The 15,404-nt window shown below is 57.2% G+C and overlaps 1 protein-coding gene across 2 annotated transcripts; it reads left to right on the top strand.

The window, feature by feature from the left end:
• Nucleotides 1-8,351: 8,351 nt before the first annotated feature.
• Nucleotides 8,352-12,132, top strand: LOC123284031 (ral guanine nucleotide dissociation stimulator-like). 2 transcript variants are annotated; one of them, XM_070503547.1, is made up of 7 exons: nucleotides 8,352-8,716; nucleotides 9,495-9,563; nucleotides 10,007-10,081; nucleotides 10,668-10,700; nucleotides 11,078-11,199; nucleotides 11,405-11,496; nucleotides 11,831-12,132. In XM_070503547.1, exons 1-7 carry the CDS (start codon nucleotides 8,573-8,575, stop codon nucleotides 11,890-11,892), a joined length of 597 nt encoding a protein of 198 aa, XP_070359648.1. In that variant the 5' UTR covers nucleotides 8,352-8,572; the 3' UTR covers nucleotides 11,893-12,132. The 2 variants fall into 2 exon arrangements, with proteins under 2 accessions (XP_070359648.1, XP_070359649.1); XM_070503548.1 differs by lacking the exon at nucleotides 8,352-8,716 and adding an exon at nucleotides 9,089-9,255.
• Nucleotides 12,133-15,404: the final 3,272 nt, after the last annotated feature.

The following is a 15,404-nucleotide window of genomic DNA, read 5'->3' as shown; positions in this document are numbered from 1 at the left end:
ATCCCACTCCTTCACGGTGCTCTTCCACCTGCCACCGGCCAGGGAGACATTCCCTCCAAGGCTCACACTGTGTGTGCCCAGCTCTGGGGATGGCACTTCTCCCTCAAGTGAAGAAAAGGATCAGAGTGAAGAGCCTGTGGGCTGCAGCCATTAGGACAAGGCCTGGGGTTTGCTGCCAGAGAGAAGAGAACCTGTAGTGGGTGTGGGTCCCAGGGTTCAAGAAGCCCCAGTGATTCCTGGATAGAATCCCAGAAGATGATGCAGGACAGAGGAGGGATGCTTGGGTGTGATTGTGCCTGGGAATGTCCATAGGGAGGTGGATGTGCCATTGGTAATGCCTTCAACAGTGTTGTTCATTCATCGATACGTGCTGTCTCAGGGAGTGCTGTCTACCTCCTTCCAGCCCCTAGTCTCCCGTCTGGAGCAAACAGATAGCGTCAGAAGAACATTTGCATTTCATTCATAATGTATGCGTACAGGGCATGCAATGTGCTGGATGTTGCAAGCGTTTTGAATCATTAACTCCTTTAATACTCTCCGTATTCTCACAAATTAGGTACGCTTATCATTCTTGCCGACAACAGATGAAGAAAGGGAGGCACCGATGAGGTGAATAACTTGCCCTCTACCAATATCAAGGAAGTGATTGAGCTGGAATTTGAACATAAGTTGTGGCTCCATATTCTCTGCTCTCAACCATGTTCTTTGCTCCCTATGACTTCACACCATGAAGACGTTGGCTCAGTGTATCCATTTTCTTGTTATACCCAGTAGCCCCACTCTTTGATCTCTGTCTGAAAAAGATGCTATTTGCATCAAAACTCTTGCACATACACAACCAAAATGACTTCTCCCCATATCCCATGTCCTGGAAAATACATGGAGAACATTTCAAAACATTTCTTGCCCAGTCTGGGAGTGCTTCTGGGAAATCCCACTGTTCCTCTAAGAAGCCAAGGGCAGGCTGGGAGCTGGGTGTGAGGGGAAAGGTGAGCTCAGGAGTTCCCATGGGATTACAAAGTGGATGGGAGGCCTCAGCAGGAACTGACTTCAGGATCTGGTGGTGTTTCAAGCTGGGTGCTAATTTTCTGGCTTTGGGAGTAGGGGCTGGTGCCGCATTCCAGGGAGAGGCCAGTCTCCCTGAGTTCTTGGGGAAACCAGACCCTTGAAAGCAAGGGAATGAGAATTTCCTTTCACAATGGACTTGGGAGGGGAAACATTCAGCCCAGAAGAGACAGTCATGATCCTGAGGAAACCGGAAGAAGCTGCCTCCTCGTCCGCCAAGCAGAAAGCCCTCCTTCATGGACTCACTTTATCCAGATGAGACCAAGAAGGAGGACATGATGATATGCCCTTGCAGGTGGGAGACCTGTGACAGTGGAGCCTGTGCCTGGGAGGCTCTGAAAGGCCTCACAGAAGTGACATTTGCTGTGAGCAGAGTGACAGATGAGAGGCACGCCGGCCTGTATCTGGGAACAGTTTGAGAGTCAGGGAGAAGGCACCGCTGGTGCAGAGACTCACAGGAAGAAGTGAGTGTGACCAGAGAAGGGCAGAGGGTGGGGGTGTGGCGAGAAGGAGCCTGAGAAGGGAGTGGAGGGCAGATGGGGGCACGGCAGGGCCATGTGGTGGGAACTGGTAGGCTGTGCTTTTTGCCATCGCTCTCTGACGACATTGCTCCAAGAGGTTGCACCCAAAAAGTACAAATCCTTAACATCTCACAAATTCTGTGTGCCAGGAAGAGGGCACGGCTCGGCTGGGTGCTTCTGCCTCAAGGTCTCTCTGAAGCAGGGCCTGTGTCTCTACTGGGGCTCGACTTGGGGAGGGTTTGGTCCCAAGTTCAGTCACATGCGTGTTGATGGGTTTTGTTTGGACTGAAAATCTGAGATCCTGCGTGTCTGTTGGCCGATCATTCCCTCCATTCTCTCCTATGGAGCCTCTTCATAGGGCAACTGAAAACATGCACACTTGCTCCCCCAGTTCCAGAGAATTAAGAGGCAGAGAGAGAGACAGAAAGATGGAAACAGGAGGAGGGAAAGAGGGAGGGGGCTGGAGAAAATGAGTAAGAAGGAAGGGCCAGGCTTTTTATTCTTAACCCTGGGTTGCGTGCCATCCCATCACCTTGGCTGCATTCTGTTCAGAAGCCAGTTTCTGACCACTGTGTGTTCCACAAGGACGCGCACAGCAGAAGACAGTGAGCACCAGGAGCCATGGTGGAGGCTGCCCACCACATAGGCCGACACGAGGCACTTGGGTCTGATTCTGTCAAACAGGAGACCGTGCAAGGTTTCATGCCAGTGAATGGAAGTATCTGAATTTCCCCTAATTTCCACCTCTTAAAGGTGCAGACCTGGGAATGAGGCCCAGAGGGGCAGTGACTTTCTCAAGGTCACACAGCTGGAACCCAGTCCTGTTTTGAGGGGTACTCCACACTACATCCCACCCCTTCTTGTCATTCTTTCATCTCTAAGTGTGTGCATCAGACACATGCAAACCAGACCACAGGTGTTGTCGCTATTGTCTCTTCTACACCTGAGGACGTCCTGAGGGAGCTATTTCTGGCCTCGCCCCCATCGTGCAGGTTGGGTGATTGAGGAGGCCCTGGGAGGCCCATGGGCATTTCCAGGACACAGAGCTTGTAGGAAAAAAGAGGTCGGAACTCAGCTGCATGTCCTCAAGCTGGAACCTTGGTTCCATCACAAGGTCCTGTGTTGGGATCTGTGCTGGCTATTTGTGTACAGTTCTGGAGGTGACATGGGCAAGGAGGGTGAGCAGCCAAGATCCCAGAGAGGTTTTTGGTGGGTGTGATTGAAGGAAGGGGCCCAGGTAAGGGAAACTTGAGGAAGTGACCTCACTTCCTTGGAGACAGACCCCAACACAACTTAGCACACTGGTCTCCAGGCGCCCACAATCTAGACATAGCATCCTATCGAGCCCACTTGAGTGGCGACACTGAAGACAAGAGGATGTTCTCCTGCTGTCTCCCGAGTTGTGGAGGCTCTGGCTTCAGGAAGGCCAAGAAAAAGAGCCTTTTCAGTCACTATAGACACTGACTTGCCCCTCACCTGCACCACCTCTGTCCAATTGGCAGGAGGAGGACTCAGGTAACACAGGGAAAGCCAACAGGGTTAGGCCACAACTGGATGCCACCCGCACAACAATTTGAGCCTCCTTGTGTGTCGGAGGGGAGTGAGAGAGGGACGGCGGTGCTGAGCGGGGACCCACCCTGGGCAGGAGCCATTTGCTCGGTGTTGGAAGCCTGGCAGTGTGTCGTGTTCCCAGCCTAGGTGGTGGCCAGCAGGATGGGAGAGTGGGTGCTGGGAACCAAGCTCCTCTACCCATAGGTTAGTCCCGAGCCCTCCAGGTGTCATCTCATTCCCTCCCTGGCTAGAGGTCTAGGCAGATGCTGCTCGGTACCTGATCTGTGCGGGGGTTTCCTCCTGTGGCCAAGTCGAGGCAGGTGCCTGAGACATCCCGGCCCGGCTCTCGGGCACTGTCTTTGCAGAGCTGCACGCAGGAGGTGGTGGAAGATCTGGCGGATGGCTTCGGGTACTCCATCTCCCTGGACAGGGACCAGCTGCACCGCGCCATCATCAATAACCAGGGCAGCTCTGAGGTGAGAGTGGGCACGGAGGGGTCTTCCCACCCAGGCCCCTGAGATGACCAGGGCAGGCCCAGAATCCAACCTCAAATTGCCGTTCTCCTGGGACCCTAACAGGGCTGTCCCCCATGAATGTCCCACAGTCCCATTCCCAAAGGAATCTGGACTTCCGCTCCTCCCCATCAGCTGCATAGGAGGGTAGGAGGGCACTCTTTGCATTTTCCTAGGAAGATTAGAGAAAACGTTGCTGTCGTTGTCGCTTCCCAATAGGCCCTGAGTATCTTTGAATTTTGCCTTTTTTTGAAAATGAAACCTTGATAACGAGGGTCTCCAAACTCCCTTTAATGTAAAAGAAATAACCATCAGCGTGTTTGGAAGTCAAAGGGATTCTCAGAACGTGTCACTGCCCTGTACACTGTTTCCAGACCTGGGAGGGGTGAGGTGGCCACATAACATTTCCCTCCGGGTCAGGGTCTGATGAAGCCTCAGGCAGTTAGAGGGGATGTCCCTCAGCCCTCACTTTGGGCGGTTCTCAGTTCTGAGCCACAGGACCTAGAGAAGCCACTTGGCATGCCAAAGCCTCTGTTCTCCTCTCTAGAGAGGGGTGTCTGTTGAGGATTCACTGGGCTGGTGCTCTTCACAGAGGGAGCTCTGTTGTCCCTCAGCAAGCAAATGGCCTTGAGGGAGATCAATGTGGAATCCTTCGCAGGACCAAAGTCAGATTGTACTTTGAGAGCGCAGAACTTTGCTGAGTTGGGACCCCTGGCTCTCCTGTCGCAGATGTCTGGAAGGGCTAGGAGTTCCTGGGTCAGCTGCAGACCCCGATAACACTGGTGGTTCGCAGTGGTGACCCTGACTCTGTGTCCCTCCTCGTCCCACCCAGAGTGAAGATGAGTCCACTCTGTCTGTCACTGAGGCCTGCAGGATGCGTGGCCTCCAGGCAGGCATGATGCAGAGGCTCTCAGAGACTGTGCTGCCAGCCTTCCCCAGCAGAGTCCTCTGCAGTGTCATCACCTCCCTCTGCAGCTACTCAGGCTCCAGCACAGCCCACCAGGTGCTGGACCAGCTGTTTCCCAGGTGACTGCCCACCTCCTCCTCAGCACAGTGGTGACTCTGCCCACTGCCAGCTGTGTGTCTTGCCTTGGGAATGTCACCGCATCTCTCTGAGCCTGAGTTGGCTCCTCTGAAAGGTGGGGTGGCAGAGGATGAACTTGCTAGGCTTCTCCCAGGGATGAATGGGATCAGCCCTCCAGGTGCTGCCCTGGTGCCCGGCTCTGCAGAGAGGGTGGTGGGCCATGCTGTGGTTGTTGGTGGTGATTATTTCTCTGTCCCCCACGGAAAGTAGTCTTCCTCTCCCTTCACTGGCTTGTGGCTTTTTGAGTTTGGAAAAGCACCTGGAGAGCACCCTGTCAAGGAGTTTGAGATGCCATCCAGCTGGTCCTGGTGCTTGTCCTTGGTGTAGCCACTTAGGGATCTCTAGGGCCACAGAGGGGACCCGGCCCACTCAGACACCCGGGGTGGTTCTGGTTGGAGATCATTCAACAATGTCTATGAAGGACCTACTCTGAGCAGGACTTCTGGACACACTAAGTGTCACTCAGTGACTGAAGCAGACAGCCTCCCTGGCCCTCCCCTCTAATCTGAGAGTCAGACAGTCACACTTGACATCATTCACAGGTCCCATCTACCCTCCATCCCGGGCGATGCCCTCATCCCCTTTGGGACACATGGAGGCAGCTTGGCCCAATGCGTGCGGGATGCTGGAGGACAGGACCACCTCCCAAAGTGAGTGGTCTTTGGGTCGAGAAGGACGGCCTCCTGTCTCTAGCAAACAGGGTGCAGGGAGAGGATGGAGGCTGTGGCCGGGTCAGGCCTGGGAGAACCCTGCATCTCACCCATCTTGTGATTCCCATGGGAGGGCTGAGTTCTGGTGGCTTCCACTCCGGCAGGACTGGACTCAAAGAGAGCTGTGCATGGGTCCCAGGCCCCTTGAGAATTGGAAGGGAGGCTGGGCTGCGTTGTTCACTAGAGACCCACTCCCAGCAGAGTCCCAGCCCCTCCTGCCTCCCTTTCTCCACATCCACCCCTTGTGAGCACCACCGCCAGGTCCATAGTAGGAGGTGTGTGAGCAAGCTGCTCCCAAGTCTGCTGGAGTCTTCATTCCAGTGGCCCACATTCATGCAGGGCTTGGGTGGGCTGTGTCCAGACCCTTGGGGAGGAGAGTATCGGTGGGAACAAGAGACTCTCACAGACTCTGTGTTCAGCCTGCTGGATGAGCAGGCCTGCCACAGCCAGGACAGCCAGCCAGGGCTCAGGGCTGGGATGGGGCCCTCCTCTGGAGGGGGAGGGTCTGGCACAGGGGCACAGATGCTAACATGAGTGCCTTGGGAGGGCAGTGTTTAAGGAAAGGCCAGGCCACTGACTCTCTGGCCCATCTGCCTCCACGCAGTGCTATCTATTTCCTGCTGGGAACCTGGCTGGGCCAAGGGCAGGATTGCAGGGAGCCCCTGCGGTTTCCCTCTTGGACCCTGCAGCTGGCCACTCTGCACGTCAGCTTTGGTGGCTCCCACGTGGAGGGCCATGCCTACCTTCTGCCAGGCCACCTGGAGCATCTCAAGGCCATTGAGGCCGAACGGAAAGGTGAGGGGACTGGAGTCTGGGAAGACTGTCTGTGTTGAGGTTCATGGGCTAGCGTTCCCTTAGAGGCAGTGGAGCCCTTCCTATCTTTGGAAAGGCATAGAAACTGTCAGGTGTGTGGGTGAAACTTTCTCTTTATCCTCCTCCAGAGCAAGCTCCAAAGCTCCTGCCACTTCCAGAGCCAGAGCCAGTGCCATCCCCCGGGCTGGAGCCAGCTGCACCTCCAGTCTCACCACGTGTGGTAGAGCTGGAGCCAGCAGCCCCTGAGTCAGCCACTCCAGGACCAGAGCAAGGGCCATCATTAAAGGCAGCTTCAGAGCCCAGCTGCCCCTGGGCCGTGACCACCGAGGACCAGCTGCGGGAGGAGAAGCCGAACATCTTGGACTTCCCTCCCCAGCTGGTGGCAGAGCAGCTGACGAGGATGGCTGCGGTGAGCAGAGGAGCTCGCGGGGTGGGTGGCCCCTGCCTTCCCGGTGCCATGAGCCGCCCCACACCTGCCATTCCCTGCTCGGGATTCCGATGATCTGGGTCCAAATCCCTGCTCCCTCCCTTATCAACACTGTGACCTGGGCAGCTTTCTTTCTCCCCAAGCCTTCGCTGTCCCCTAGCGAACAGGGGACGGTAGAGACGGACACTCAGCACCTGCTGTACAGGGTGGCTGTGCCGATGAATGAGGTGGGAGAGAGTGGAAGGTGGGCAGAGTCTGGCCCTTTGGTGGGGGATGGGCACTCACTGAAGTGCTGCCAGGTCCTTGGGTGGATCCCCCATCTGCGCAGGTGGCCCGGACAGCCTCAGCACTTACCAGGAAGGTGATGTGTATTGACTCCAGTGGAGACAGTCAAACAAAGCTGGGGGTTGTCCCTGCCTCGGGGGGAATGTGCATGGGAATGGGCAGTGGGACCCGAGGGGCACTGGGATGGGTGGATGATGGCCCTTCTGGTGGGCATGTGTGGGCTGCCTTCTGGAGCTTGGAGGAAGTGAGACAGGGCTGGGAGCAAATGTCCCCTCCCTTCCCCACAGTCCTGAGTCCGGGGTCATCCTGGACTGGGTGCATTCAGTGGACACAGACAAAACCCAGGGACTCCCACAAGCCTCAGGCCACATGCTCTGCTTCCTGAGCTCCAGTTCTGATCTCACCCTGCTGGGCCTATGGGGGACTGTGGACGCCGAGCTGGGGTGCGGCAGGACCGGGTGACACTCCGAATCTTCTGCAGGAGCTGTTCAAGACGTTGGTGCCCGCCCACTGCCTCGGCTCCATCTGGTCCGAGCGCGACAACAGGGAACGAGACTACCTGGCACCCACCGTCCGTGACACTGTGATGCACGACAACACCGTGGCCAATTGCATCCTCGTCACCTGCCTTGGGGACGCGAGCATGACAGCACAGGACAGGGCCAGGGTGGTTGAGCTGTGGATCAGGGTGGCTGAGGTAAGCCTTGGCACGCCCTGTCTGGATGCGTGAGAATTGCCTCTTGTTTCTCTGCTCTCAGGATTGAAGTCTGGGGTCTTAGTCCCTGGACTGTCCCTTGACCCTCATGCCAGGGCCACGTTGACCTTGACTTGAGGTCCCAGTGGGGACAAGCTCACTTCCTCCCTTGTGCTGAGCTACAAATCCTTGCGCCTGGCAGTGTTACTCGTCGGGTGGCAGGTGTGCCCTCCCTGGCTTCCCTGGACATGTGTCTCCTCCAGGACAGGGGAAGTCCATGAGGGGACAGAAACCAGAGGCAGCAGAGCTTCAGCTCCCCCTCACAGCTCCATCTCTTCGCTTCCCCAGGAGTGCCGATGCCTCGGGAACTTCTATTCCCTCCACACAATCCTTTCTGCCCTGCAGAGCCCTGCCATTGCCCGTCTCCAAGACACCTGGGGACAAGTTTCCAGGTGGGTAGTGGGTGGTCTGCTCTCCAGCCAAGCACCATGAGGGTGAGGTGGCCCAGGCAGCCTGATTTGGGCCGGCATGTCCCCCAAAGTCAGCTGAGACCACCTGGGAGACAGCGAATGCCGGGCACAGGGACTGACCTGGGTGCTGGGTCTCTGAGTCTCTCAGCGCCCTTCGGCCAGCAGTTCCGTCCCAGGGATTCATTTCCTTCCAGACCAGATCCTGGCTTGAGCCCAGGTGGAGATTCTCAGGTGTTTCCTTTGCAGCAACAGAAGCCTCTATGCAGCTGAAACCAACACTGTTCCAAAGAGATCTGTTTGGGACATCTGGGAATGGAGGCCCCAAGGGACAAGAGGAGAGGCCCCTCCGCAGTCCCATGGGGACCTTAGAGCTCAGAGCACCCCAGCGAAATCCCTCATCCAGGTCCCAGGCAGTTTGGATCTGCTGGGTTCTCAAATAAATGGGACTTGCCTTCAAGCATCCCACAGTTTTTCTTGCTTGCTTTCTTTCTTTCTTTCTTTCCCCACCCCGCAGGGAGAGTTCTCGAACCTGGAAGAAGTGGGTCAGGAGAGAGAAACGCGTGAGCAGGGAGCTGCTGGTGCAGGTAACCTGGAGGCTGGAGATCTGGAAGGAGGCCAGAAGGAGAGGGGAGGGGGGCATCCCGAGGGGATCCTAGGAGGTGAGGCTATGGCAAGGCTCGGCCCAGGCTGGGGGTCAGAGAGCCCCGTGAGGGTGGGGCAGGCCGGGGCCACTCGGCCAGGTCCCCCAAGACACCCTGCCCTCCCCCTCCCTGTCTGTTCAGCTGGGGTCTGGACACACCCCTGGAGTCCAGAGGTCGGGGCCTTGGTCAGATTTGGAGCCAGGGCTGGGGTGAAGGCAGCGGGGACAGGGCCTGTAGCTGGCACGGGGAGCGGCCTCTCCCAGTGGGTCCTTGAGCCAGTCACTGCCCCTCTGGGGGCCTCCGTCTCCTCCTCTGGGAAGTGGAGGGAAATGATCAGCGGTGCAGGCCTCCCAGCGGGGTGCTACCATCCAAGGGAGGACAGGAACGGGAGGAGATTTGTGCCGGCTCCTCCTCGAGAGGTGAGGGGAGAGCAGTGATGACACGCAGATGACTCTGAGTCCTCAGGAGACTCCTGGAAGCAGGTGACGTTCTCCTCACACTTTTCAGCTGAGGAAAGAGGGCCAGGGAGGCCTGGGCAGGCCCAAGGTCACACAGGACTGAGTCCTGGAGCCAGGACTGGTCTAGAATCAGAGCACCCTGGAGGTGGGAGCAGCAGAGGCAGCAGGGGACTGGAGCCGATGGCCAGGGTCTGAGATCAGGGGCCTTGGGGGACATGCGGAGGGGAGTATGGGCGCACTGACCCTGTCCTCGGCCCCGACAGGAGGCGACCTCCGTGTTAAAGACTGCAGAGAGGGCCCGCCAGGGAGCCCAGGAGAGGCAGCGGCAGCAGGTGAGGGTGACTGTGGGGGAGGGGCCCAGGAGTCAGAGGAGAGGGGGCTCCCCCTCCCAGCTGGAGACCTCCCTCAGGAGAGGGGCCTTCCTCCTCAGGCGAATCTGCTGTGGCTGCCAAGCATGACGGGCCTGCAGTGGCAGTGAGCAGGAGGAGGCCTGGAAGGGCTGGCAGCAGGGCAGATTTGGGGTGGGGAAGGGCAGGGGCCACTGCCCCTGGGAGGGGCCAACAGCCAGCCCTGGGACTTGACTGATGGAGTTTGGTGTTCCTGGACGGAAGCGGGGGAGGGAATTGTGTGTGTTGGGGTGTCCCGACGATCCTAGGCTGCTCTGTGTGGGAGCGTGGGGTGGGCAGCAGGCTGGGCTGAGGGGTTTCAGGGGAAGGTTCATGGGGGCACCTGAGAGCGGGAGCTCATCACCATGCCCATCCCGATGGCGGCACAGGGTGTCGTCCCCTCCCTGGTGACGTTCTTCCGTTCCCTGGAGCTGCTGGACGCTACGATGGAGGATTATGTGGAGGTGAGTGAGCCTGGAGGTGGGTCCGGGGGCTCAGGCTCCTGAGGGTGGGGAGGAGAGAGTCCTGTCCTGAGCCCTGAGCTCTCTGCATTTGGCAAAGGTCCTCTCAGCAGGGCCTCCAGCCTCGTGTGGGAGTTAGGGTGTCAGGCCCATCTCCCCAGTGGGTGATGCAGGCTCTGCATAAGCCACCGTCCAGGTTCCCTGGGCTGCTGAGGCTCAGAGCTGCCTGACTGTGTGGCCGCAGGAGGTGGTGTCTGAGCTGGACTCAGCCTCTCCCTCTGGCCCTGCCAGTGAGGGAAGAGAAGTCGGGCCCCTCCCAGTCAGGAAGCACATCAGAGGCTGAGCTGTCCCTTCCTGCCTGAGACCTCAGTCTCCCCACGTGTCATCAGAGAGGGTTGGGTCACAAGGTCTGTTGCCTCAGTTGCTCTGCGCCCCCTGCTCTGGAGCCCAGAGACTGGCCCAGGTCCAAGTCCGGGCTCTGGATGGGCCTGCCCACTGGCAGTAGTGCAACATTGCAAGAGGTGTGGACGGGGGCTAGTGCTGGCCCAAGGGGGCTGTTTCTGATGGACTGCGGCTGTCTGCTTTCCAGGGCAATGTGCTCAACTGTCGGAAATGGAATGAGGTAAGCGGCTGCGGCCTCCCGGTGGGGAGGGTGGGGGTTGGAAATCAGAGACCCCCCCGCAGTGGGCAGGACCCCCTCTGGCCCAATCCCCATTTGGATTGGGACATTTATTTGCACAGTTCGATATACAGAGCTAGGGATCCTATGGCATTGGCGGGTGGGGGAAGGGCTGGCATCAAAGACTCCTTCCTGGAGGAGGAGCTATTTTGGGCCAAGTGTGAGAGCAGGCAAGCCCTGACTGGAATCGCAGGGAGGGAGGGTTCCCAAGTGGGCAAAGGCCCCAGACTGGCCCCTTGCCCCCTTCCTCACCCCCTCCACGAGCCCTGCAGGGTCCCCCACTCAGGCCCTGTGGGCATCCTGTGCTTGCTCTGTCCTAGCAATTCAAACTGATGGACGAGATCGAGCTGCTCCAGGAGGCTGCAAATCTGTACACCGTGCAGCCCGACGAGCACTTTGGGGCCTGGTTCCAGGCCGTGGAGCCCCTGAGCAAGGAGGAGAGGTGAGTCGGGTCGGGAGTTGGGGGAGGGCAGGGCAGCCTCTCTCTGCTGACCAGCTCCAGAGCCCATGGCCGTTGCTCCATGGTCAGCCCCTGATCCGATTGCATGGCGACCCCTGGGGCCCTTCGACCCCAGCTGCTGGCAGGCTCCAGGATGCACATGTGATGTGTGGCTCCTGAGAGCTCCCAGCTCCGCTCTGTCCTGTAGCTACAGCCTGTCCTGCCAGCTGGAGCCCCGATACCACTGGGTCAGAAAGATTCGACTCTTCTTCAAAGGCAAGAAGAACCGCTCAGGCCAGAGTGAGTGTCCAGACCGGCAGTGGCTGAAACCATGGGCTCAGGAAACATTCAGGCTGAGCGTGGGCCTGGGGAGGCAGACAGCTGGCCCTGGGTTCCAGCTCCACTGCTGAGCAGTCCCGTCCTGGGCGATTGCACTCACGTTTCTGGGACTGGTTTCCTCCTCTGTGAAGTGGGTGATGCTAAATATCAGCCCCTGTGTCAGGGACAGATGGGGTGCTCTTGGCTGACTGAGCACTGAGCACAGGGCTGGAGCACAGAGCGCAGTGGGGGCCGGGATGGGGTGTGCACTGTGGTTCCAGGGCAGGTCGCTCAGGAAATGCCTCTCTTTCTCCAGACACCAGACCCCCAACCAAGGGCCCAGTGGTGGTGGTCGATGACCCTCCTGAGACCAGCTGAGCTACAGCGGGGACACAGCATTGACACTCAGGGTGCACAGGGCCACCTCCCCTGATTCTGATGAGGAGAACTTTGTGATCCGTTTCTTGGGGTCCCCTGTTGGCCACGAGAGAAGGCACCAACCCCTCTTCCCCCTCCCCCCTTTTGCCCAGCACCTATTTCCCTATTTGGCGGGGCCATATTTTGTTGTCAATGGTAAATGCTCCGTTTGAGTATTATATTAAATTGTTGCTTCTTTCTAATCCTGGGAGTGGAGGTGTGAGTCTTTCGCTCGCAGCACTCATGGAAACCAGATCCAGAAACTCACATTCCTCCTCGAATTTAGAAATCTCCCAGAGTGAGCGGCTCAGTTTATGTGGAGAAGGGAGAAGTGCCAGTCCCCTCCCTGGCTACTGAAGGACTTGCCCAAGTGCCCCTCCCGCCGAGGACAGGATCATTGCAGTGTGGTTCACCCTGTCCAGGAGCAGAGATGGCCCCTCCGACCTCTTGGGACTAAGCGGTTGGAGGCGTTTTCTCAGCCAGAGCCACAACCACTAAGCTGGGTGTGTCTGTCAAAGTAGCACGTGCCTGTCCCTAGCACACGTCCTGCCCAGGACAGTGGCTGCCTTTTGACACTCTGCCGGAAGAGGGAACATTTTCCCGGTTTCTCTTGCACACAGATTAGGACCTTGTTTTCTGATTCAGTCTCCGCAATGGCTTCAGCTCTAAGTGGGGAAAATACCGTCAAAAGCTCAAAACGTGCACATAGAGAGGATGAGGCCAGAGGAAGGTCCTGTGGACATGGACCATGGGCAGGCAGGACTCTTCCTTCTCGGGCCCACTAGGGGCTCCCTGTTCACCTCTGACCTAGACTGGATCCCCCTGGGCTTCTGGTCCCTGACTCCGAATACCATTTCCTGCTTGTTGCCTGTCCAAGGGGAAAGCTGTGGGATGCAGCTTTTAGGGCCTCAGCCAGGTCTCCCTCCATAAACCTAGTGCTGCCTGTGAGCTAGGATTTTCAGCATCTCTGCACTTTTGCATACAATTTTATCTTGGGGCAGAAATTCCCTAGATGCCCCCAGCCTTTCTATTCATCATCCTGACCAGGAATGACCCTACAGTCTCCCTGCTGCCGAGGGTGACTTCTGCGCCTGTGTGCTTCCCAGGCCCGTGGTGTCAGACAGTCCCAAATTTACACAATCTGGAGTATTTTTAGTGATTTTCCTAAAGTCGTTGCTGTGCCTGAGCCCAGCAAGTGTGCAGACCCTCGGCTGGCTGTGTTCTTTTCCACAGTCTTGTGCTGTGGTTCTGTCATGGGGATGTGTGCCTTTCCTGTTGGGAGCTTTGAAAGAGGAGGCCTAAGAAGGGTGTGAGTTGGGGGTCCTGCGGGGAATGTCAGTAACCTGATGATCTGTGGATGTGCGTGGACACAGCCTTACCAAGGGAAATGCTGAAATGCTTCCCATCTGGGTGCTAAACAGACACTGCTCTGAGCTCAACAGGAGCACCGGGTCCAGAAGCAGGAGCGAAAGCGTGACCACCCACCCTTTGCAATGTCGTCCCTTGGAAAGAGCCTGAAAGACAAGGGCTGGGTGAAGCGCTTGGCACTTCTGAGTTATCCCCTCCTTCCTGGTGGCTGCAAGTGTCACTCAGACACAGGCAGGCTGGGCTCTGCCAGGGAGGCCGTCTCAGCACAGCGGGAAGCTGAGGATCAATCCTGGTCCCTGGCAGCCCAGGTCTTTGCTGATGCGGCACAGCCACCCAGCAAAGAGACTTGCCAGAGGAAGGTGGGGAAGGCTGTCCAGTCCCTCGGAGGAGAAAGAGTCGTGGCAGGTCCCAGGGCTAGCCCAGGGCTGGGATGAAGGCATGGGTGTCCCAAGAGAGTCTCCTCCGGGACTGGGGTGCTCCTGAGAGCCGACCCAGCAGGTAGCAATATTTAGTTTGTTGTGGGAGTACAGCTGTGGACACAGGAGGCACCATTCATCCCATCTTTGGGTTTCCAAATTGGAAGTAGGTTGTGGAAGTCCACGAGGAAAGAAATTAGCAAATCTGGATGAAATGTTTCTTGTTCAAGGCACACAGAAGTTACCAAAACTGGCTTCCTAGAAGCTGACTTAGGGGAAGAGAAAGTAACAATGTGAGTCCCTTGAAATGCCTCAGGTGAATATGGTCTTGACAGGAAATGCTCAAAATGTTTGAGGAACTGGTAAGTTGGGTGCCATTTAAACTATTCCAGGTCTAAGGTGGGGATGGATGCTTGCATCTTGGCTTCCACTGCAAGCGAAAACAAGGCCACGTTGGGATTCAACTCAGTCTTTCCAAAGTGGTCGATGAGACGGCGTTTGTACTCCTCACTCACGGACCTCGAGAACATCTTGCCGTGTGGTCCATGCACAGATGCATCTTCCATTTATGGGAGCTAACAAAAAATCTGTCCAGTTGACAGCCATACCATCCAGCCTAAAGCCGTCTCCCCCTACTCACAGTGCCCTGAACACCTGTCTTGCTGATTTGGACACGATTTGCCTCATCACAGTGAGAGAGCCATGCCAGGGGGTTCTAGAGCCCCGGGAACCATGTTCACACCCCCTCTATCTGCCAAGAAAGGAGCATCTCTGGACGGGTAACCTGAGTCCAGAACCCTGCCTTTCCCTAGGCTTGGTTTAGGATTTGTCCCTGAATGGCATGACTCGCCCATTCTCCTGAATGCTGCCCCCTGGCTTAGGTGTGTCTGGAAGAATTACCAGCATAGACTGGCCTTTCTTTCACCCTTGAGGAGACCAACGAGGACGCCCCTCGACTCGCCAAGCTGCCCCTGGGTTTCGATGTCTACCAGGCCTGTCCCTGTGATGCCAAGACCTTGGAGAGCACACTGTTCTGGCTCTCTGGAGGGAATCGGACTCTCCCTAACTACAAGCGCCCGACTACAGCAAATCCGTGGCCACTGTTACAGGAACAACTTCAGCACTGTCAGCCGAGGTCGGAACCCTTCTGGAGCTCTCCAGAAGCCCCCAGGTAAGAGGGTCTGAATGCTGGAGAGAGAGATTCTGGTCTTCCCCCATGCCTTTCTCTCAGCCAATCACAGGGAAAGGCAGAGCTCTACATAAGTCCTCCCAGGGACATCCTCCCATGGGGAGATTGTTAACTGGGTTGGGAAGGAAGACCACGGTGAAGGAGAAGTGCCGTTGAAACATTGAGACTCAGCCCAGACTCATGCTCAAGGCCAAGGCATCCACCCCACAGCTCCTGGGAATATTGGCTGAGGACAGCTCACAGCTCTGTCCCTCACAGGACATTCCCACAGTGTAGGAAAGTGCCTAATCCGAGGATGCAGCCCTCCCCAGGGACAGCCAGGGGCCCATGTCTGGCAGATAAGAGAGTAAGAAGCCTGGTTCCCTTGTCTCAATTTGGGACAACACCAAAGGGCCGTCCCAGCTCCAGAGATCCCTGAGGGTTGGCTGAGACCCAGTGGCAGCAGGCTTGGGCTTCAGCTTCTCCTGCGACCATCTCTGCTTTGCTACCTTCCCATAGGG

The sequence above is a fragment of the Equus asinus genome, unplaced genomic scaffold (assembly GCF_041296235.1).
Source record: "Equus asinus isolate D_3611 breed Donkey unplaced genomic scaffold, EquAss-T2T_v2 contig_2, whole genome shotgun sequence".
Classification (NCBI taxonomy): domain Eukaryota; kingdom Metazoa; phylum Chordata; class Mammalia; order Perissodactyla; family Equidae; genus Equus; species Equus asinus.
This window is presented reverse-complemented; position numbering and strand designations above follow the sequence as displayed.